The sequence below is a fragment of the Pezoporus occidentalis genome, unplaced genomic scaffold, assembly GCF_034315485.1.
Source record: "Pezoporus occidentalis ecotype Australia unplaced genomic scaffold, CSIRO_AGI_Poc_V1 ctg49, whole genome shotgun sequence".
Classification (NCBI taxonomy): domain Eukaryota; kingdom Metazoa; phylum Chordata; class Aves; order Psittaciformes; family Psittacidae; genus Pezoporus; species Pezoporus occidentalis.
This window is the reverse complement of record NW_026915824.1, coordinates 1,190,146-1,215,372: the sequence shown is the minus strand read 5'-3', so window position 1 is coordinate 1,215,372 and position 25,227 is coordinate 1,190,146. Positions and strand designations below refer to the sequence as shown.

Below are 25,227 nucleotides of genomic sequence, written 5' to 3'. Positions count from 1 at the left end.
AAAAGCAAACCTAATGAGGCCAAACGGAGGCCTTCCCTTTCAGAAACGTTAATCTTACTCTTGAGAGAAAAAGAGGTAAAGAGAACCCAAAAAAAAGCCCCGCGAGTAGACAAAAATCACTTGTAATAAAAACGTTTACAGCATTTCTTTTGTCCAAGGTTATCAGGAAGGGCTTTAATTCAGAGGAACTAGTGGGAATACAGTTCCTCTTATTAAAATATATTAATTAGTGTAATATATACAGTTGTCTCCTTTGAAAAGCAAACCAAACCCATGAGAGAAACAGCAGGTTCCTGCAAGGGCCCGCCCACCGTCCTGGATTTACTCCTCTGAGGATGGGGTCCCCAAAGCTGCCTCTGAGGCTTCATTTCTTTTCATGTTTAAAACCTTTATTTACAGGCATAAATAACAATAGCGTAATCATTAGCAGCAACAAAGTTCTAACTCCATCAGGAACTTGCTAATCTAGAAATTGGAATCTAGCTTTCAAATAGCAGATTGTCAGCGAAATCCCTAAATATATTTCTCAGGTCTGAAATCTGACTGTCACTGAGACATAGTGCTTCATTTTATATGTTCACAAACAGTGCTATTTAGTTTAAAGGGATATCCTGATCCCTACAGTTTGCAGCAGTACAATTTCTCATAAATATTATCCCATGTGCCGGCTGATTGACAAATACCAAGTTTTAGCAGTTATCAACTGCCTCTGAACAGCTTATTTTGGGTGAAAGTAATATTGAAGCATAGTTTTGGGTACCAGTTTAGATGGTAATCCCTAAGCACCCACCACTAAAGGGATCATATCTACCTGAACACCACTCCAAGAAGCAAATTACTGGAGGTTGCAGGTGTGTTTTGGTGAAAAATTACTGTGTGTTCACTGCTGACAGTAATATTCACAGTTTTGTTTCTGATTTACAGAAATATATCCAGTCTGGTTTTATGCATGTCTGCTACAGAGTTGGTTAAGAAAAAAAATAAATAAATAAAAATCAGTTTATAACCTATTTAAAGAGAAAAGCCACACCATCAAACAAGATCATTCTTATTTTCATACACACTATAAAAGCTTGTGTAGGGCAAAACATAAGCAGTCACTTCATTGGCAAAGACCTCTGAAACCTGAGCTTGTGAGGGTGAGCATAGGTGAGGATGATTAGCCACGTAACTCATGTAACAATTCTGATGATGCCTAAGGATAAATAGTAGCCAGCTTACCCTGCTGTTGACAGGGCTAGTCATATTTTTGTCACTTCAGCCAATTATATATCTTGTCTTCATACACATACGGAGCAGACAGTCAATGAAGGTGTTAATTTTGCAAGTCAGTTTTCAGAATTCAGCCATGCTTTAAAGTCATGTCTGTTTAAACACTACTGCCACTTCGTATACACAGAAACAATGCCAACAGTACTGTCTTTGACTGCAACCTTTTTTCATAAAAGGCACCGAAAGCACCAAGCTTGATGAAATTGGCTCAAACCAAATAGAGGCTCCCCTTACTGTGAGGCCCTTGGTCTTTCTGAACCTAAGGAGCATTCCTCCACCATTCCAGCATTTAGCTAGCCATGCCAACTTCTTAAACCTTTGAGGAAGACATGAGGAGAAATGAGGAAAAACAAATCAGACACAGATCATGTTAAATCTTGCAGGAGATTCCCACTAAAGTAAATTAATCTATGAATAACAAAACAGGTAAAGAAGGTTTGTGGTGAAACACAAATAATGAAATACAGCAGACCCATTGCAAGTTCTGTGCATACATAAGAAGATGGCTTTTCCAAGCTTTTCCTGAACAGATCTCCTAACAATTTCAGAAGTACTGAGGATTTAGAAGTATATTCTACACTAACTCTTATTACTATGTTTTACTGTTTATTTCAGAAACAGAAGTGCATCTCCTGTATCAATGATCACAATTTCAATTTACACTGTGCCAAGAAAAAAAAAAAAGCAAACCTTACAGTTTCTCCAAACACTACTGTAACATATGGAGTCAGTCAGCAAAAGAAAAAGCACTATCAAATTCTCATATCTCCTGTGGCATATTTGCTTTTTTTCACTTGACAGTCTGGCAACCAAGTACTTACTAGAGCCTTACTTGCTTGAGTTACATGTAAAGATATCAAAGATACACACAGTGCCACTGAAAACAAAATCAAATTCTTACAACACACACCCCATAAAGGAAAAATAAAATTAAAAATAAAAAATATAAAAAAAAAAAACCCACACAAAACCCCAATCACATCCGTGCCAAATAGAAAGACACCAAACACTGGCAAGCAGGTCTACAAAATTTAGTCACTAAGCCACTTATACATCCAAAAAGCAAGCCCTTGTCCCCCAGATCATGTTAGCAGTAGAGTTTATTTTCTTAAGTTTTACCTTGGCAATTTAAAAAACTACCCTTCAACTTTAAAAGCTGTGAACTTCTTGAAATAAAATCATCTAAGCAGAGTATTTCAGTACTACCACGCTATGCAACAACAAAGCTGGAGAAATCTCTTACCTTCTCAGGATCTTTCAAGCACAAGCAGTAATTCTTAGCCCCATCTTTTGAGTTATGTTTCTCCCTTCTGATCTTGGGAGAAAATAATTATACATTTCTGATTGCTAGCAGTGTTACAGTTGTACCTACAGGTGGTCTATCTTTCAAGTTAAATTCAAGTGTAACGATGGCAGCAAACAAACCCTTGGCTTCCAAAACCCAGGGTATCTAAGAAAGAAGTTAATGAAGCAATGTTACCTGGCAAAAGCTATGAATCAATGTTTAACTTGCAGGGCATTTAACATCTGAGCAACTGACAAGAAACGCTGGAACTGATCTCCAAGATCACCTAGACTACTTCCCTACAGTAAGGGAAAAAGTTACTGATATCAATCCTGATGGGTATTTACAAGTCTGTTCTTAAAGCATCTTGTGATGGAGTTGCTATAACCATTAAACAGAATGAGTTCCACTGCTTACACTATTCTGCAAAGACAAGAAATAAGCACACAGTTTACTTTTTCACCTTTTTGTTTTTGCAATTAACTTTTAGGTCTTTGAAAACTTACTCCTCCCTTCAGCTAGATCTGTTCTAATTCAAACCACTACAGTTCTCAAACTCCCTGTATCTACAGACAGAGGAACAATCTTCTGATGGCTGTTGTAGCTCTGTTCTGGACTCTTCTCATCCGAGCAATGTTTATATTAAATGTTTCCCAGAACTAGACAAAATTTCACAAATGATACCTTACCAATTCAGAGTGGAAGAGCTATTTCATTTCTCACGAGTGTAACACTTGACTTATGTTCAGCTTGTGATTGACTATAAATCCCAGAAATTTCTTCAGAATAGCTACTTTGTCAATGTCTATACAGCAAGCTTATTTACATCCAAAGTATACTTTACTCAGCCTTATTCAACTGTATCCTATCAGATTATTTCTTCACTTCAGGATTCTTGAAAAGCTTTCAATTGCAAGACATCTGAATTTAAGTTCTGGGCTCAAACATACTTGCTAATCTTCCCAGGTTGTTCCAGAAACTAAGACACACAGAAAGCAACAGTGGAAAACGGAAAGACAAAATATCTTTCAATTTTAATCCTTAAACATGTAATTAAAACACTTCTCACTAGCTCATCTGTCAAAGCAACAATCAAAGCAGTGCTAGACTGCTAAAAGGAATGTGCAGATGAGTTAAAACATGCAAATCATGACAAATTATTCTGGTGAGAATATGATACATAAGGCGTGGGAGGTGCTCTTATTTTTGGTACTTCTAGTACCGTGGGCAAACAATTCATAAAAACAAGCAATGTGCAGAGAAAATGTAGTTTTAAAAGTACCATTGACTTAAAGAGAACAAATTTATCCTGAAGTAACTCATTTTATTAATTTCTAACTGTAAATACCTAAAATATTACCATAAAATAGTAAGTTACTCACTTGTCATCATTTGCTTATGAGAATCCCTCAGATCTCCAGAAACTGAACCTTAATACAGTTACAAGCCCAGGTATTTAAATGATGTTAAGAAATCCAGTGGAAAAATAAAGGACCATGCAAACTGCTAATTTTTCATTTACTTAAGTGGAAAAAAGGAAAAAGCCAACTTTGATAGACATCAGCAATAAATGACATATGATCCAGGCTACATTTGTTACATGAATAAGACCATTTATTTAAAATGCTTTGAGACTAATGGAAGGCAGGGGAAATTTGTAAATTTGGATGTGACAGCTGGAGATTTAAGTGCTAATCTAAATTCTTAAAGCCAAAAAATTCATGTGCCATAAGCATATATACATGGACAGGGCTGCACCAATACAGCTGCACATGCAAATAAGTAGCTAAGGACCTAACACCTCATATATATGTAATACCTATCCTATTAACACATGCCACCAACAGCAATATACATCTGTTTGGGGAAATTGCACCTTTCTAGAAAATGCAGTCCAACAGTGATTTTAATGGGCAAGAAAAAAGTTAACTTAGAAATGTCTCACCTTATTAACCAAGGTTTTCTTTCCAGCCCACGTATCTTTACATCTCAACAGATATCTCTACATGCAAAGAAGAATCTCCCTAGAAACCAAATAAACAACAGAAGTGCAAATGGCATGTTCTGCCTCTTGATTCATCAGAGACGCTTCCTCAAAAGCTCTTTATCGACAGTGATTCCTGGTGGGAGGCAGAGAGAAGGGAACTTTACACTGAATACAGCTTTGTTTTCCACTTACTACCGTGAGTTACAGTGGCGCCGATCAGAAATTCAAAAAATACTCTCATCTGCTAACAAAACACAAGTATGGAAAATATAGATTTCACTTTGAAAAAGTCACTGTTTTCCATATATTTTAACTATAATCGGTTTAAACAAATACAGTTTTTTAATCAAAATCAAGGTCAGTCTAAGAAGTGTGGAGTATCACAGGTCCATCATGAAGAATACACTGAGCTATTTTAAGCTGTTTAATGTTTAGAATAAGTGCAATGCACTGGAAATGCAGCCCAGCAACAACCCATACTTTACTATGCAAAACAGACTCATAACCCTTGAAAATAAAGTATTTTGGTATGAGCAGCACTCTGTCACCAACTGTTAAATATGTAAAATCCTAACGCTGGATTCATCAGCAAGATAATTCCTATATATCTACTTTGTTTCCATCCAACACCAAAAAGCAAGAGACACCAATGAATAAAGGCCAATATTTTTCAGTAACTGTTCTGTATTTCAAGAATCCTGTGAAGGACTTCATCATATAAAATATTGCAACTTTATAAAGTTCTTATTCAAGTCACATGAATATATTTCTATCAAATCAAGTAATACAATTTCAAGTCTCCAGAGAAAAACACAATTGATTCCATATTAATGGAAATAGATAACATTTCACAAAGTTAGCTGCAAGGACCTGATTTTCCTCTTGCCTTAAGGAAACACATTTGGATAAAATGGGCAATGATTTCTCTAAAAAGGCTAGAAGAAAACACTAATAGAACCCTTAGCTTTCTATTTCTGCTTTTCCTTGACAGCCTTTAAGACCACAAGCATCTAGTAATGCAGTGCAGCACTGAGACACACTTTTTTGCCTATAGCCTATCTCCTGATTTGCTCAGTCATTTATCTATTTTTTAATGAAAATCTTTCCTGTAAAAAAAGGTTGCTTTTTTGGTTTTGGTTTGTTTGGGCTTTTTATAAACTCGCATTTCAGAAAAAAAAATCATAGAGGTATTGGTTCACAGACAAATTTTCTGATGTTTTCCATCAGCTTTCGTAATAAATAAGGCCCCAAGGTTTTTCAAGTTCCAAATTTTTATAAGTATAATGTAAGTTTCAGGATTAAGAGTTTTTCCTAGTTCTTTTTTTTTTGACAAAATTTCCACGGACAGTTTGACTCAGGTGATATTTTTTAACTAAAAATTTCAATTTATCTACAATACACAACCATAAATCCTAGCTCAAACTCAAATTACTCAATTACTGTTTTCAAACCATAATTACTGAAAAACACACTAAATATGAAAACAGGTTACAAAGAGAACTTATTGCTAACAACACTACTAAGTACACTTTACCAGTAGAGTTGATCTTCTTGGGGAAAACATTTAAACCATTGTTTCCATTAAATGTATTCAGCTATTGGCAACCAAGTAAACCAGCAAGATCTCTATTTACTCTTAGTCCAGCTGCATACCATGAATGGGCAAATAAGAGTGATATTAACATACCATCACTAAAACATATTGTCATTTACTAAGATATGTTTCACTTAAGAAATACAAAAACAGAAACCATACTAACTTTAAGTATACCATGTAGGGATAAAAAGACTCCTGATTTCCATCTAATTATAACTGTTCTTAGATAACAGCAGAATTAGAAACTAATTCTCTCCCCATAGTTAAACCAAGACACAGTTTTAGAATCTAAAAAGGCCAATGCCATAAGATCATATTTTGTATGCACTGAAAAAGAAAATTAATTGAATGGGAAAATGCAGCATATGTAATAAATGCAAATGAACATGAGATGCCTGCTGCTGGTAAACACATCGGTAGTTACATTTTGCAGCATGTTTAAGAAAATTAATTTGTTATGTACCTTCTTTGGTAATCAAAGAGCATGCAATTAACTTTATGGGAAAAATCTGACATGTTCAGTTCTATAATTCGACAGCAAGATTAAAAAAATTTAATTGTATTTTACAAAAATGCAAATAGGGACTTGGAACTACTGGTTCTAACCTTCCCTTCATAAAGAAAAAGGGGATCAGTTACATTGAAGTTACATATGCATGCAATGACATCCTTTATGAATCTGTTGTTTTGCCAAGAACCTTATTTCACCTTACAAAAGGGCAGTCTTAGTCTCAACAGAACAGCTGAAAGGAAAGTAGCAACAAGCAAATGTCCCCTTGCTATATCTATGAAAAGTATATGCTCTCATCCTGAAGCATCAATGCAATCTCACCTAGTGTGTAGGCAAGTGCGGGTGTTACTGTACATTTTGTATGATCTCAAGTGCAGAAAAACATCTGTCCAAAGGACACGATGAACTTCTCCCCAGATCACTATAGATTCCTCCCAGCCTTAAAACTGATGGCTACCTGTCACAAAAAGTCCTCCTCAAGCCACTTCTACTCAGCAGCTTCACAGGGTTTAGACTGATTAGACCAATCACAGTCTAACAAAAAGTCTAGTGTGTCTGAACATAATACAAAGATGTGAGTAACCCTCTTTGCCATCTCAAGCAACACAGTTTAAAGAACACTGAAGGCAGTCAAAAAGAGAATGCTTGGGCATCTGAAAGAAAGATGACAATTTGGGGAGATATCTGTCTTCATCTGAAAACAAGTGCTCTTTAGAACCAGCAGGAATTTTCTCCAAGAGTCAGAAAAATCCTGACTGCTATTATTAGTAACCAAGTTAAACAACTACTCATCATTAGTTCATCTCAAAATATGATTAATGGTAACAGAATAACATTGTGCCTCACCAATCTTTTTCTGTAAAGTCCAACACTTGCAAGACATACATGCAGTGGGAATATGTGCTTACTAGGATACTCAGCCAAACATATAAATGATATGCTTCTGGAAGAGAGGCCCTAGCTGTTGTCCTTCCTGCTCTACACAAAACAGGAAAACGGATGGACTTTCAGCAACACGACCAAGCAAGGAGGGATCATAACAACAGCTTTTGGAACAAAGCAAGTCCATAATACATTGGGTGAGCAATTGGCTGATGGTTTGGGCTCAAAGAGTTAGAGTAAATGGGGTTATATCAATCAGCGGCCAGTCACCTGGGATTCCCCAGTGCTCAATTTTAGGGCCAAAGCCCTTTAATGTTTTTACAAACTATCTGGATGCAGGAATTCAATGTACATTAAGTTTGCTGATAATACTAAACTAGGAGTCGTGGACTCCCTTAAGGGTAGAGAGGCCTTACAGAGAGATCTGAATAAACTAGAGAGCTGGGCAATCACCAACTGTATTAAATTTAACAAGAGCAAGTGCCAGATTCTAGGCCAGAGACAGGATAACCCTGGTTATATATAGAAATTAAGGGACAGAGGCTGGAGAGCAGCCCTGCAGAAAGAAATCTGGGGGTTTGGGTTGATGGTAAGTTGAATACGAGCCAAAAGGTCTAACTGTGTCCTGAAGTGCACCAAGCACAGCATAGTAACCTAGTCAAGGAAGGGGGGCAGTCAAGGGGGAAGTGCTGATCTCCTGTCTCTAGTGACCAGAGACAGGACATGATGAAAAGGAATGAAGCCACATCAGGGGAAGTTCAGATTGGACATTAGGAAAAAGTTCTTCGCCAAGAGTCAGTAGTCAGTCACTAGGCTGCCCAAGGAAGTGGTCATGACATCAAGCCTGTCAGAGTTCAAGGAGCATCTGGACAGCACTCTTGGTCATATGGTTTAGTTTTAAGGAGTGAGGAGCAGGGAGTTGGACACGATGATCCTTATGAGTCCCTTCCACCTTAAGATATTCTGTGACTCTATGGCTATTCCAGATTTTGACAGCCCCAACAGGGATCTTCAACTTTTTTATATCACATCAAGCAAAGAAACTTACCAAGTACAGTGGGTATGAAAAATGTTAATTATTGCTTCCATAAAGAAACAGAGGGAACATCTGGGTTAAGCAAATAGTGACTTTTCAAGCATAGCATCAGGGAAGTGGGGAATGGTAGAGTTAATCCACAGAGTTAAAAGACACACTCAGGGTTAAACAGAAGTTTCACCCCTTTCGCATATATTAAAACATATGAGTGGAAAAACACACACATATGCAGAACTCAGTCATGCTGGTAAGGAAATTAAGGTCCAGCTGTACATATGGATCTATTTTTTTCATCCCTTAGAACTGATATTTTGAGCATTTCTATAAGATTTTTAGTAGCTTTGTCTAATCACTTTTAAACAACCACCAGTCCTCAGAACAATACTCACTGGGTCTGCAAACTATATATAGAGATATAAGAATATGTAGTTTTCCCATAAAGATAAATACATTTAATAATTTCTACTGTTCAGACTGTCCCCAAGTGCAACCAGAACTCTTAGAGTGTTACAAAACTAATTCTGTATTCCTAGTAGATATAGACATAGTGTTCTTGATCAGATATTGGAAAGAACAAATGATAAACTGAATGGTAAATAAATTAAAAAAAAAGTATTTGTTTGATAAAAAAATGTATGTCAAAGCTAAAGTAGATGATAACGGCTGCACTTACAGATATGCACACTGATCCAAGAAAAAAAAAAACAAAAACCACAACCAAATGACAACCAACCAAGGCTATTCCCAACTCTCAGATTCCAGAGTAGCTACTGATTTCAGTTAAAATTTGTGGAATTCTTAACATGTCTGAAGTAATGCATACACTTATCAAGTCTTATTACTATCAGTCACAATTCCAATTAAAGGCTACTTTTACCTACCTTCAGTTCAAAATAAAATAATGTTTGGATATCAGAAACTGGTAGCAAAAGAAGCTACTTCTGTCCCAGCATAAATGATCTAGAGCGGGCATTGCCCACCTTTTCAATTAAGAAGTTTCTACAGGGCTGTCTTTAAAAAAAAAAAATATCCTTTAAAAAGTTCCAAAAATGTTACTTCAGCTGCAAATTAATGCTTTTGTAACTATTTTCACATGTGATGATTCAGCAACCTAAAGAAAGAAGAAAGAGCACTGTACAAGATCCCATTTCTCTATCCTCAGAAAATGAACATGCAACTGCCAGTGATGACACTTCAGCAGATTCCATCTGATTATGTCCTGTACTACTGATCAGAATGGCTCATGAAGAGGTGGTTACCCAAATTAACAGAGGTGAGGAATGCATTGGAAAGAAAGACAGTAACTTTATTTCAAAATTATTTATACTTCGTACTTGTAAGCCTTTGCCACACTTTGTTTAATGTATTTACATAAACTCAATTTTGCAAATGGAAAAATTCAAATATAAAGACATTTTACCCCACCTTTACAGCCCTGTAAAGGAAAACAGTCACAATAGTTGTCCCTGCTGTAATTCATTGTGTACAGAGTTTCCTCTAAGGTTCATTCCTTTAAACTTGCTAAGAGAGAGGTTTTTTGAGAGTGTTTCCAGTCTTCCAGCTGCTATAATACACACTGAAAAGAGATTAATTTCTCCCTATTATCCTAAAATGGACTAGAATTGTTTGGAAGACATGAAAAGACCACCTTGTAGCAGCAAATCAATTTTAAGAGTGAAAAAAAGTGAGGATTTCAGTCTTGCTGTATTTCCCACTCATTGCTAGTGGTTCAGTTTTTCAAGGCTCATGCTTCTTAGCTTGCCACTCTAATATCTTATGTGCTGCCTCTTAATTGAATGTGCTAAAACAAAGTCCTCCTACAGCACATTAGGATGTGGCTTAGCCTGGAATTCAAACCAAGAAATTATGCAAAGCTGTCTTAAAGTGAAATCTGTAACTGTCAGACTTAAATACTAATCTCTCTTCACAAAGATTAGTCTCCCTACAGTAAAGAAATACAGTGCACATGCTTGTTGCATTGGAAAAACACTTCACCTTCACATATAGGATCATTTCCAGCCTTCTACAAACACGAGTGTCGTCATTACAAAGACACCAACCCTAAGCAAGTATTGACAATGGCTGTCCAAGCGCTGGTTCATTTTAAACTGATGCCATTGCCTCTGTCTTTCAGCCTCTCTGGTTCATCAGTATTCTGTGCACCTACTCCAAAGAACCACTTGGGAAACATATGCAAGATGATCCTAACCGAACTGTGACTTCTTCACAGACACACACAGCTGCAGCAAACACCACAGCCCATTTATGTGATACCACTGCATTTGTAAGTGCCAACTAAAACCATTCCCCAAGCTACATATTACTAACTGACACAAACAATTATCAAGCATCCACCAGGACAGAGAACACAAAAAAGCTGAGTTCAAGTTCGGCACTGCCAGAAGGACCACCACAACAACGACACCACTTTGGCTTACACTTGAGAATATATGTACAAGGGCCAAATTATGAGTCAGGAAGTATTTTGACTGAATTTTTAGACAGCTATCCTGAGAGATGGAGGGTATGAAATCAATAGTATATTAACCGCCTCTACGTCAAGCTGAAGTAACAGCCCTCAACATTTGTCATCCTTCAACTGGCAGTAACCAGTCATACAGCAGTGGTGGTGCAAACATTAAAGGAGCATTTTGATAAAAAGCAGCAAAAAAGTTGACAGTATAGAGACTTTCCAGAGAACACTTTACAGTATTTTTCACAGTAATGCCCTTGAACATTATCTAGATGAAAACTCTGTGACTGGAGAATATTAATACACAGACTATAGAGTTTATCCTTTTAATCCTCTGTGGCCATACCCTTGTGCTTAGGTATCAAGGCTTCCCTTAAGAACATCAAGGGACTCGGAACAGGAGCTCACTCGGAGGGTATGAGCATAGGGCGGGGAGGAAGAGGAAGGATGCCTTCAAGCAGCTGGTTCTCATATTCTTAAGAGATTATCAGAGGTGCCAGCAAAAGGAAATACCGCCTCAATTTAAGATGCATACACTTTGACTTTCAGCACTTCAGCCTTCCATGAAAACCCTGCTATCATCCAGTTGAAGTACTGACATACAGAAAACCTTACATCATTCCCCAGCAACAGAATTAGTACTGCCAGCACAAGAGAGGCCTTCATCTGTAGCCAGCTATGCATTTGCTATACATGATCTTAATCACAGAAATATCTTTTTAGGGGGTTTATTTAGTGCCCTTCAAATCATAGGGTGCTGTTCTGCTTTCAGACATGCATTCACAAATCTGTCACTGCAATGGCAGCCACACATCTGATAAAAGATTTTGGCCTCTAATTTTCAATATATTTTCCTGGTTTCAAAATGCCTTCTGTGTTCCCCATTCCTATCCCTGTCCCCACACACACAGTTTTAGAAAAGATCTTTTGAATAGCAGATTTTCAGCATAATCTTATGCACAGTGTGCCAAGAATGAGTTTATACTTATGGAAGGAAGCTCATTCATAAGCTAAAACTTTAACATATCTTGAGGTATGATTTTTCTCTCTGCTATTATATTCAGAGGGATACTGAAAATATTCAAGTGGAAGGAAAAAATAAATGGATTTTTCTTAAGTCAGAACAAACTACAAATGGCAGAACAAAGGCCCGTTTTCAAAACATTAAAAAAAAATGTTCCCAGTTTTTCACTTCCATTATTGCGCTTTCTTCATTCCATTTATTATTTTGCTTTCATCATATCATTGATAATTATAAGAACATATATGTCTAGTAAAAAAAAATTACATGGGTATATAACAGCTTCATATTTCTTAAAAAAAAAAATCTCACCAAGCATCGCCATCTGTTTCAAAGCTTTCCAAGCACAAGAAGAAACAGTTTTCACCAAACATGCATGCAATATTTACAACTGCATGTAAAAGCCTGCTCCTAAAAACATATATCTGCACATATAAACAAGAATCAATTTTAATACAACACAGACTAAAAAAAGAAGAAAAAAAAAACAAAAGTCAGAAGAACAGGGAAGAAGCAGAAAGAATAGTGTGCTTCACAGACAAGTCCATCTTCCAACATATTTTAAAAGCCGCTCTAAAACAGAGCATAATGGTCAGGTTTTCTTCATGAACACAAAGGATGGGACAAGTGTTTTACTTCACAAACAAGGAAGTGTAGCTTGCCTACTATGAACTAGGCAACCTATCGAAATATTTGAATAGTGCCTAAGCTCACACAACATACATTTATGCATTAGCAATTTTTTGCACTACACGTTTACATATTTACAGAGCAGCACATTTTTAACTGGGGAGATTATTTACATGAGGCTGCTGCACTGAATCGCAAAATTAAGGCAGATCCAACTACTTGTTGAGCCAGGACTTACTAGACACTGCAGTTGTGAACCACATGAAATTTACTTGACAATGATGGCCTAGATATATTTGCTCCAGATCCCAGAAGCATGACTAAGATGATCTCTTGGGGCATCAGCCCAACCTGTATTTCTAAAGTTGTTCAAGTCTACATAGAGAAAAAGTGGCTGTATTTGCATGAAAGGAATATACAAATCCTGCATTTTTAAACCGGGCACCCAGTTCTGAAGATTTTTCCTGACAGTTGTTGTTATTAAGCAGTCACAAACAGCTTCTTCTGCTTAAATTAATCTCATTTAAAGACCAGAGCAGATTAATTTAAGTAGGCATTGTTCTACTGCAAATCTAACCAGTAAAAACCTGATGGTCCACAAGCTTCCAACAAGCAACCCTGCAGCATCATGTTCACTATTGTGTGTATTATCTAACTACAAGCTGCAGCTGTAATTGTACAGAGCAAAAAGTGTTTCTTCAAGCCTGTATTATTCTATGCTTTCTTACATTTTCTTAATAGTTCTAAGCAATCAATCATGTTTCCTTTTTGTGGATGACTTGGAAACCAACTAAAACAATGAAGGGGAAAAGCAGTCTGTGTAGATCAGCCTTCCTGAAGAGGCTGTAGTTAGCAATATGACTCAAGTTCTGTATGTGTTAAAGTAAGACGGATGGTTTCACAGGGTTGGTAACTTGAACATATTAATTATGTGATTCTACCTGATAACCTAAAAGGCCCTAAAAGACAGTTTTTAATCAGTCATGCTGTTTTCAAAGCTAGGCAATTTTTATTGTGCTACCTATACAAAAACTAGACAGGAAGGCTGCAGCCAGTAAACCTATAAGGGAGTGAGAAGAAAGACGAGCGCTGTATGAAGGTGCAGCAGTGTTGTTCTGGCAACACATTCCCAAGAACACACTAGCCTTTAAGGAAAGGGGCAGGGGTGAGTATTTCTGCACAGAATTCAGTTATCCAAGCTTTAAATACTCTTCAAATAAATACATGCATATAATTAATGATTTAAGAAAGAAAAAAGAAAGACCACACACACTAAAAACATTGTTCCAGAAGTGAGCTTAATGGACACTCCTCCTGCCACAAGACTCACTGTACTTGAACTGCTTAGGCACTTCAGCAGTTTGAGATGGACAGGTGCCACATGTAAGGAAATGTAAGAACATACTATATTCTTATATTAATATTAATCTCATAGCATAAGTTAATGCAGATAACCAAACCTTCCTTTCAATACGCCTTGTTTGACAAAACTGCAAGTTAAATAAATTTTCATTCAAGTCATAGAAAAACCTTTCATTAATAACACTTTCGCGGACACATCAACTCCACTGACATCAGTAAGATTAAAAAAGACAAAAATCTGGTGCAGTCTGCTGTCAACCAGTTCTCCTTTGAGCCACGTTATGTTTCATTCATCATGTTGTTCACCCTACCTCCCTACCCAGAGGGAAGGGAATTAAAAGGTCACATCTTAGCCAATAAAAAATATCTAGCTATTCTGGGGCATGGGGGAAAAGAGTCTCTAATCACTCATCCAAATAAGACAACAGACTACCCAGAAGGTTGCATGCTGCTGCACATCAATAAACATCTTTATCTAGGAACTGAAATGAAAAATATCAAACCAGAGAAGGTATGAAAGGGGAACTCAAAGCCCTGTCAGAAAAATTACAAAATTAGAGCTGAGCACTGCATTCAGCAAATAGATGATACAGACATGGCAGAAATAAGTAGTGCTGGGAGCTAGGTTCAGATAGTGCACTCTGGAATTTTAAATAACAGGGAAAAACACTTTGGATACATTCTACATCTGTACTTTCTTTTGAGTCTCTGTAGCTCCTCTTTACTCTTCAGTCTTTAGAGAACTGCTTCATTATAAACATAACTTGAAGCAAACAAACAAGTAATACCTTACTGATACCTATTTCAGAATACTTTTAATCCGAGATTGATTTCTTTTCCATTCTTTCAGCCTCACTAATCAAAATGCTCCAGGAAATAGTCCTTATGGAACATGTGGAAATAAGAAAGAGTGCCCAAGTTGTACTTCCACTGCATGTCAAAACAAATATTAGGTGCTTAAAAAGACAAAACCAATACTGGGATTCTAAAAAATTATACTGATTTTTACCATCCATGTTGCTACTAAAATGCATGTAACACATTCATCATCCTACTGAAGAACTGTAGCTGTAGAACACAGTTGTCCCACCAGAATAAAACCAACTAATATTCTCTATCCCTTCCCCCCCCCCAAAAAAATAAACCTTGGCTTATGGCATTTTGTCTCCTGAATGAACAGGTTTATATACACTCAACTACACTGAAACAAGCTGTATAACATGATCATAGCAAATTGACAGTGAAATAGGAGTTACTTCAAATGCCAAACCATAAAGCTCTTGGAGACTAGAACAGAGAATCAAGATGACATGATTACAAAACCAGCACCAAATAGCTGGCTAAGAAAGAAGAACGATGATAGCATCCATGCCTGGAAAAGGTTTGAAGTCACAGGTATTCAAACACAAGAGGAGAAAAACTTGGGGTTCTTGATAGGAAAAATATATAGAGAGAAAGAGTAAAGGAAAAAACTTTGACACAAAGAAAATAGCAAATTTATTTGATCAGTTTGCTAGGTACTCATCAGTGAAGTTTAGCTAATGTTCTGGGGGAAAAAAAAAGAAGGAAAATCAAGCCAACAAGCAGAAAACACCATCAATTTACATGCAAGCTACAGTGAACAGGCATATACAGTGTGTCACAGCAGTTAAGAGATAAAAAAACATCTCTGCTGCTATGCTACGTATCCTTTGTCAATGAAGAATTAAATAAATGTATGGCACATTGGCTTTCCCACTTGTATAATGCTGCTTGCTGCTTCCTTCCTCTCATTCCTTTTTTTTTTTTCTTAACGAATAAATTCATTAGAATCCTCAAAAGAGAAGGGGGGTAAAGAAATTAATGGCTTCCCCAAACTGGCCTAAAGGGACATGCAAAACCATAGATAATCACTTGCTAGCCCTCCTACCAACCAAGTTTGGACTTTCTGTACTAACAGACTTGACTCCTACTCCTGCCAACATCATCTGACTCCAGTTCCGAGGATCACTTACAGAATTAGACATCCTGGCACTTTACCGCAAGTGTCAAAACTTGACCCTTACAATGCATAAAGGATTGATTCACTAAAAAATGTGGCATATATTAATTTCTGTTGAGGTCTACAGGTCCTAGGCATGAATGTTTCCTGAAAGAGGAAAGTCTGAAGAATCTACAAAAAAACTAAGTATTTCTTAAAACTCTACTGAATTAGGAGTAACCCTGGGCTTTCTGTACATGTTACTCTTTCCACAACAGTGTAATTCTTGGCACTAGGTAAGAAGTATCCAGCACTGTGCTTGACTGTTCCTCATAAAAGCCGATTATGCTACCACAGCCATTTAAAGGAACGTATGAAATACTCACCTACACACCTACTTTCTTTGTTCATATTTTACAGTATAGAAACATTAATTTACAATAAATAATAAATCTGGCAAAGGAACAGTAATTTATTACTTTAAAAATAATTTCAGCCACTCAATTTGCACCCTGGTCGCATTTGCAGAAGGCTAACTGCCAGCAGTGACTGCAGCACCAGTCGCAAGCATGGGATTTAAGTTGGCACTCTTGTTAGAGCTGAGGTAATTTAAGAGGAATGTCAGCATGCATTTACTTTTCAAACTTCATTACTCTGCTTTAAGAAGAGAAAGAATGCCTGCTACTGTCATTTTTTAAATATTTACAAAATCTTTGGTATCTGGCTTTAGTCCTGTGGAAATTCAAAATTCTAATATCTCCTTGCATTGTGTTTCTAGGGAAATAGAAAATAATAATCACAAAAAAAAAAACAAAACCAACCCACATTTAGTGAATACAAAGTTTTGAAAGAGAAATGTGAACAATTCTTCACTCTAGACAAAATTCAAGGCTACTGTTGAATTAAAAGAAGCCACATGTGGACAGCTCTGCAAGCTATGAGCAGTTGTAAATTTGTCTGCCTTCGGTACCCAAGCCATTCAAACCCACTTTCCTTTGAACGTGCAAGTTCCTACCATGGGATGAACATCTCAAGCTAGTGGGTTCTACACCAGTTGCATAACTTTAATCCTAAATCAGAGGCCATGTTCTCACCATCCTGTCAGCAGGTTGAATTTCCCTCTCTTCTTTTGGTAGAGAACAATGTAACCTACTTTTAAATAATCTTTATTTCTCTTTAAAGAGTAGGATGAAGGAAACTGACTCAGTAGCCATTTGGCAGCAACCTTTTCACACAGCATAGGGATGTTTCAAAAATCAGCTCTGTACCATGAAGGCGTCCCAATGTCATCCCTAACAGACATGTATTTTATTATTACAGAAATCCAGGGAAGAAATGAAGAAGCTGAGCAGAATAAAGCAGCACCATGGGAACCATGTGAGAAGTAAAGAGGCAATGTACTCTTTGGCTTCACAAATAGCAGGCAACAGAAAAAAACACTTGATACCTTTCCTATTAAACCAAATGCTTTTCTAAACACGGTAGTCCAGATTTGAAATAGGAGTAGTAAGGATGAAAATAAAAGCCCATCCTGTCCAGTTGGAAGGGAATTCTAACAAAGTGAACCAAATGAAGTAACAACCGTTTATTTGCTCTATCCTATCCTGTTCTGACTAATGCCTGCTATTAGGAAGGCACACTCCTCAGGTGCTGGTGCCACTCAGCCCATCTTGTCTCAGACAAGGCTCTCAAGAAGATGCCATTTTGAGGTAGACACCTGTCCACTGGCAACAAGCATGAGAGCATCAACTCATTTTAAGCTGTCCAACATGAGGCTATCACATGGCAGCATCTTTCAGCCACTACAAAACTTGCTTCCAAACCGAAATAGCTACCCGGAGGTGAAAAGCTCCATATCACATTTCTAGTCCCCATACCAGCTAGTCCTCTCTGCAATTTATTTTTTTTCATTGTAACAATTTATATAATTTTTCCTGATCTTATGAGTCTTGCTCCCTTGAAAAGGTTTCACAGATCACTTAATTTTTACTTTCATCTAGTAAGGACTTGTTCCAATGCATGTGAGAACTATTCTGTTGCTCATTACCTATTTGGTAAAATGTATTTCTTAAGGAAAAAGGTCAGATAAAAATTGGTATAATGTGGAGCTCTAGTGGTAGTGGGGAAGTAAAGCAGTGCATAACACCAGCTATGAAAAAAGTTGATACTGACCTTTAGTATGAAAACAGTAACTGAAACATTGTAGCAAATTAAATAAGGAAGCAGAAGAGAGTTTTGCATCAAATTCAACACTGTTTCAGGTTCACAGAACACATCTTTACATACAACACGACCATCAACCCTCATTTTTAGTGCACAAACATGAATCTTGTAATTTATTGCAGTTAAGCAACAGAAAAAATAAGATGAACACTGTATGCTCATGTTAGCCATAAAGGAGAACATTATACAGAGGGCAGGAAACCAACGTTCCTTACCAAAACTGTCTGGGAACTGAGTAATTCTATGCACCCTTTTAAAACAGTCTGAGTCACATATACTGTCCTTTTCATGTTAGCCCTGGTAACTCTTTTAGCAGCCAGTACTCTCCTCCCAGCTGTAGCATCATCAAAATACTGAACCAACCATTGTAGCCAGCTTTAATACCTAGACTCAGTACTCCTTTCAGACTGATGAGTTTAGCAGGAATCACATCCTAAACTGGAAAAGCTTCTTCCTTATACACACAGTACTATCACACATCCTATTGGCATACAAAATGAGCTCAATCCTTGTTGACAGTTGATGTTCCACCTGTAAATGGGATGTTTTTTTCATACAGAGTAGCAGGACACATCAAGCACACAGTGAATCTAGTGTGCTTCCTCACACAGAGGATGCTGGAATTCCCACATCACCCTAGGAAATACTGGTATTTTCTTAACTTTTAAGATACCATTTGAACTTGGGTATATATTAGCAGAAGTTTATAAACAACAATGACAGTTTAATGGCTAAAACAATATCAGTAGTTATCACACTGTCAAAAAGCAGCATGAAAAACATAGGAAACATTGCAGTGTGCACGTATGAACAACTGATCCCAGTATTAGGAGGCCGGTTTCCAAAGTCAATCAATATCACTGGTCGCATAAACAGTTCTGAACCTTTTGTATGAAACCTGCAATCCCTTGCTAGGGGAATTGCTTTCATGCAAGACTACAGAAAAACGAGACTGAAAAGCTCTTGTATATATTACTGCTAACTTGCAACAGACTCATTACAATCCATGTTATAAATTGTTCAATATTTTTGCTAGGAACTTTTGTTCCACATCCCAAGCTAAGCACACAATGCCTTGATTCGGTACTGCCCTATCTGCGGGAGAATATATTCCTTCTTGCTGGGATAGATCATTAACTTCTTTGTAATTGTTATGAGTTGGCATCACCCAGCCTAACCAAGGCTTTTAACTAGCAGTAATTCCAACCTACTGTCACAGTGGAAACAGATAATTCTGGGCTTCACACCTTTCCACCCAAGGTAGAGCTGTTGACTGAAGAGGCATCCCCCAGATCTGACTTAGGTGTATTTGAAAAACACGGAATACCAAGCCCCTCCCCATGCTTCCCCTCTGAGTGACAAGCCTCAGAGATGCAATTACCACGCTGTGTCCGTTACCTGGTGGGCAGTTGCACTCTGGAGGCGCTTCTCTCGCTACTCGTATTTTTGCCAAGTGCTCGTAGGATTTCTGAGGGGGAGAGAAGCAAAGTGAGGGCCCCTGGGAGCTCACCCGCCGCAACCGGCGCTCCCGGCCGGCGGGGACGCGAGCCGGGAGTTCGCGCTATCCCACGGGCTGCGCACCCTGCCACGGCTTCGCCACTTGGCCTCCACCCGCGGTATCTCTCTGTCTTCTGCACACCCACAACAGCAAAACAGAGCCCGAAGCCACCGGCTCTCCCCTGCCTCCGACGCAAGTTCCGCCGCCCCCCCCCCCCGCATGAGAACAGCGCCGAGCGTTGGGGGTCCCCAAGCCCCCAGACCCGCCAGCCCCAGCAGCCGGGCCCCTCCTCCGGTCTCCACCTCAAGCCCGCTTCTCCCCAGGCTCAGTCACCAGCCAGAGGTACGGGCTCTGTTTCCCCGCTCCCCCAGCATCTCCCGCCCTCGGAGCAGCTTCGGTCGCCCCTCTCATCGCTTCAGGCGGCACTCCTATCGTCCCGCACGCATGGCCCCCCCATCCCCGGCACACTCGCTGGCCGAGAGCGGCCATCCGCGCCCCGCACACCTGGGCGAGAAGCCGCTCCACTTTCTCCTGCATCATCGCGTTCAGCTGCTCCAGGGAGAAGCCGGGCAGCGGCGGGAGGGGGGCGGCGGTAGAGAAGCCCCCTAGGGCGCCCTCGATGGCCGCGACCCTGGCCTGTAGGTCGTTGGTCCGCACCCCCAGGTAGACGCAGGAGGCGGTAGCCAGCGCGGAGAGGAGAGCCGCCAGCGCCGAGCCGCACGGTCCAGCCCACCGCGGGCAGCAATCCCCGCCGCGGCCGCGCTGCCCGCTGCCATCCCGTCCTGCGGCTCCGCGGCTCTTCACCAGCGCGCCTTTACACCCTTCAGCTGCGGCAGCTCTGATTTCCATTCCTCCGCCCCCCATGGAGGCAATTAGTTTACAAACAGCGGCAACAAAAAACAGTAACAATAAAGTACGAGAAAAATAAAGAGCGAAAAAGATAAAATAATAATAATAATAAAAAAAAATAGCGGTAAGTAGAAGGAAAGCCCTCAACCGGCTCGCACACTTTCAAGGCGAGACAGCAGCCAGCACCGCCCGCCGCCCGGCAGCGGGTCTCCACTCAGCGCCACAGCAGGGGCGACGGGGAAGGAGGTGATGGGAGGGGGGCGAGGAGCCAAAAGCCGGCAGCAGGGCTGGGCTAGGGGCGAGCCCCCGCGGCTTCCACCCGCTCTTCGGAAGGAGCAGCGTGCTCTGCTAGCGGTCTGCCACTTGTCAGAGAGGTTTTCAGACGCGGGGCGGGAAGCGTATGTGTGTGTGTATCCCCCCTCCTTCTCCTCCTCCTCCCGCTCTCCTCCCCGCCGCCGTCGGACTTGTTGCTCCCCCTCCACCTGCGCGACGGCGCCCAGCAGCCGCGCCAGGCGGAGAAACCCGACGGCAGCCTCCGCGGTACCCCGCGCTGCCCCGCGGCCAGCCGCGGAGCCACAGCCCCGCCCGCCGGCCCACCTCCCGCCCTCATTAGCATAATGTATTCACCTAGGCGGAGGAGCGGGCCGGGGCGGGAGGCAGCAATCTGTATAATGTATGCTCGGGACATTAGACTAAGAAATGAGGGTGAGCGGTTGGCGCCCCGCCACAGGATGGAGCGGGGAGAGGTGGGGGGTACAGGGAGGTGCTGCGGAAGGGGCGGCCTGCCCCGCCGGGAGAGGTGCTGGGAAGCTGCGCTGATTTACGGCGGTTTATAGCCGCGCTGTCATGCCCACGGCACGGGCATAAAACACGGGAAGTGATCCGTCGTCCCGGTCTTTTTTTAGAGCACGGAGGATAAATGAGTGTAACTCAGCGGCCAGCTTCCAGGGAGCGCGCACACGGGATGCGAGGGCTCACTTCCAAAGGAGCAGAATGAACTTGCCTCCCATTGCGGCGAGTCGGTTTAATTTTAGCTGTTTCTGTTTATTTACCAAGTAGTTTCTTCACTGTTTCGTGCACACTGACCCATTTGCCCTGCTCCGGGTGTTTGGCTAGAAAAGAAGCATAGACACCTCTTCAGCCCAACTGCGCACATGGGCTGGTGGAGAGCCTGCTGATTTCTGTTCCTTTCCGCTCTGCCTCTTACCTTCCAAATGCTGTTGTGGTTTGGTTCTCGTCTTGGCATAACCACAGTGCATCTTTTCTGTAGCACCTCGTGTGACATCCCTTGTACCCAGCATTCAAACCAGAGAAGCTTCTCAAAGCAGGACAAGAATCTGAAGGTGCACACAGCTCCTGGCTGGCATTTATTCGTGTGAATACTGACTATTTGGAAGATATAAAGACTAGTGGAACGAAGAAGAGACTTGTCCAACTATGGCACTTCTCAGATAAGACTGAGAGTTCGTTCGTACAAGGAATCAAGTTTCCTTATGCAGTCATATTTGTGCAGTTTTATTACCTATTGTTTCCCAAGTATTCAAGCAATCACAAATGCCATGAAGACAAGGATCCAAAAAGCTTTGTGGGCTTCAGTATAATTACATAGACTTTGAATAAAGCTTACCAGAAGTTCATAGCTAGTCATTTATCTTTTGTAATTTGTCTTTCTCCTTTCTAAGAAAAAAGTTTTGTGGAATCTAGTCAGGCAGAAGAAATCATGGTTACATAGCCCCAGGTGATAATTTCTTCATGATAAACAGTTAATAGTTGCAATGAACAGTTTGCAAACAAATTCCCCCAAGTGCCACATACCTTATGACCAAGGCTTGTGAATAGCAACTGCTCTTTTCAAAACATGGCCTTGTCCACAGACTGTTGACAATAAGAAGATGCAATGGTATTTGGAATGAATAGTCTGATAGAAGAAAACAAATAATACCAACATGCTCTTATTTGGGCTCCCTGAGAGTGGTATGAGCAGTCCCAGGATGCCTTGGTGCCGCTGACGGCCCGAGGCTCTCAGAGCCATTGGCGCCAGCTTCAGCTCTTAGCGTTACCCCCTGCTGTTAGTAGCCAGTGCCATTACTCACCCCTGCTTGTGGTGACATCCAGCAGATACAGAGCTTCAGACTCTCGGGATATGATTGTGATTTTATGCAGGGGGTTACTGAGGCCCTGCTGCAGGCAGGACAGCTGCCCGTGCCCTGCTGCTGCCATGCTCAAGTGGGTGCTGCCTCATCTAGGACAGGGTGAAATTTCCTCCTGAGATCAGCTCTTCTTATTTATCTTCTTATCAGGGATAAGGACATCCTCTGGTTGCTTCAGTGCCCATTCAGGGCACAGACAACTGCATACCCATGTACCACTGTGACCTGGGTCAATGTTTTGCTTGGCCAGAAGGTGCAGTCTTTCTGTCCATGTACCTTTCTGACCCAGCATCATGCCATCCATTTATTTTGAATGTGGTATATTCCATATCAGAAATGAGCTACCCTGAGGCAGAAAGTCCCTTGTTGCACTAGATTTATATGTATTTGCTGTTGTAAAGATTGCAAAATGAGCCAGATCATAATGTTTCTGTTGGACACAATGCAAATTAGCAATTCTCTTGCAGGAAACCATGATGATTTTCCTGTTGTATTTATCCGCCTCCCAGCAAGGCTGGTCCAGAATAGACTAGGCTGGACTATAGACTCTGAGCAGCAAGCTAATTGAAGCACAGTCTGATTAAATCTAGCACTGGATTTGTTTGTGTAGGTGAAGAACATAATGCAGCTGGTTTACCTGGTATAAAAATCTCCGGTCACGTCTGCCCAAACAGAAAGCATTAAGCAGCTATACCCTCCAGTGTTCAGTTACTTGATACCATCAAGTGGACAACCAGCAGCTTTGCAGTATGCTTACCCCATCTAAACACAATAAACTGGAGAAAAAAAAACATGTAAGACTCAGCCTTGCTGCTTTTGCCAGCTTTCCACAAGCAGGAGGCAGAGCAAATCCAGGACATGCGTATGTTCAGTGCCAGTGAGCCTGCTTCTTATTTTGCAGCCATGATGATACCAGAGTCAAGAAGGCATCTACTTAGGATCATAGCTAAGATTGAAACCAGATTGCTGTAGCACTTTTGAGAATGCTATCCATGCAAAGAAAGAACTGGGCTGTTGGGGTTTTTTTCCTTCTCTTAAAAACAGCCACAATTTTTTACCTTTTTTTTTATTGGTGAAGATTTATAGGTTTTGAATTAGAGTAACTTGGTCTAAGGAGTCAAACTCCTACTCCAGGAGTAAACCAGATGGCTGTAACCAGTAATTTAACTGCTTGCAGTCAGGAACTGTGTCTCAGAAATTGCTGGTCACGCATAAGGTGATATACCATGCAAGGTCAGGTTACAAACCACTTAAAACGCTTAAAAAGTATATTTTGCATTTGGTAGCTAGAATAAAGCCGCTTGAAATAAGAACTGTACCCCAGATATATTGAACTGGCCATTAACACATGCAGGTGGAGTATAAGAAACGGCAGATCTGCAGCGCTCCAACTCAAACAGCAGCAAAAAGAATTTTAACTAAGGTCTGCTGAAGAGCTTGTGCATGCAGACCAGAGGCAGCCACGCTTCCCACCAGGAGGGAAGTGCTCTCACTTTGAAGATTCGAATCTCTGAATGCCATGTTTCAGCAGATCTCGTGCATGACCAGGCCAAAGGTATTGACACAAGATGCTACTGTTTGCTTTTCATGGGTCTGTGTTTGAAGATGTGGATGGCGTTTGCAGATAACAGTTTTCCACTAGACAGAGCTAGTGTCTGGAGCTCTTTCCATATTTTTATGTCTACAGCTTGCTGTATTCTGTCTGACCAATCCACAATCCATTACTGGATTTCTTTACCAGATACAACATAAATTCATAATTAGAATTACGCAGAAACAGATTGGTGAAAAATAAGCACCCGTCTGCTAGGTTTGTAAAGTATTTTGCATACATGGTCAAGAAAGGCAGAGAATAAATAGTAGAAATTGGAATCTGGGACTCTGTTGGAACTAAGGTGACACACAGAAGCACAAAATCTTGAATGCCTGATAATGGTCATAAATGCTTCAAGATACTTTCTATTCCAAATGTTCCCACTTTCAAACATGGCTTATATAATATTCATTATACTTGGACTTGAATTGTATCTGCATTCTACTGCTTTCTCCATTTCTCTCACTCCTGCCCAGTTCAGCCTTTGAACTAGAGTGCATCTTGCACCCTAAATGAGATTCTACTCAACTTTTGTGTACTTACATGGGTAAAATTCAAGCTAGAACCACAATCCAGCACTTCCATGACTTGCCTCACTTCTGAGCTCTCTGGCAGGTTAGGTAGAACAGTATTTCTTGCTGAGCTGTTCATAATACCTGCCAAGATAGCACAGAATCACCAAAGAAACCACCAACCCAATAAAAATCCTAATTCAGTGTTTTCGGAAAAAAAGCTGGGAAAGCCTTTCACTTTCAAGTATCCAAATTGATTGCCTTCTGGCACTTTAAATTTAATATAAGCACATTAAAGTACAGTATACATGATGCAGTACATTAATATACTTAGCAGATGGATAAAACTTGCTCATGATTTAATACTTAGATACACTCATTTCAC

The 25,227-nt window shown here is 40.1% G+C and overlaps 1 protein-coding gene and 1 long non-coding RNA gene across 2 annotated transcripts in view; both read right to left on the bottom strand.

Moving 5' to 3' along the window:
• The window catches only part of COL25A1 (collagen type XXV alpha 1 chain), a 299,864-nt gene extending 278,841 nt beyond the window's left edge, over positions 1-21,023 (bottom strand). Inside the window, exons 1-2 of the mRNA XM_062636654.1 lie at positions 20,242-21,023; positions 19,638-19,707 (exon numbers count right to left, since the gene is read on the bottom strand). Coding sequence (XP_062492638.1) covers positions 19,638-19,707; positions 20,242-20,601 — 430 coding nt within the window. The 5' untranslated portion in view covers positions 20,602-21,023. The remainder of the gene's footprint in view (positions 1-19,637; positions 19,708-20,241) is intronic.
• Positions 21,024-24,529: 3,506 nt separating this feature from the next.
• Positions 24,530-25,227, bottom strand: part of LOC134173002 (uncharacterized) — a 36,101-nt gene continuing 35,403 nt past the window's right edge. Inside the window, exon 3 of the long non-coding RNA XR_009968097.1 lies at positions 24,530-24,986. This is a non-coding gene — a long non-coding RNA (uncharacterized LOC134173002). The remainder of the gene's footprint in view (positions 24,987-25,227) is intronic.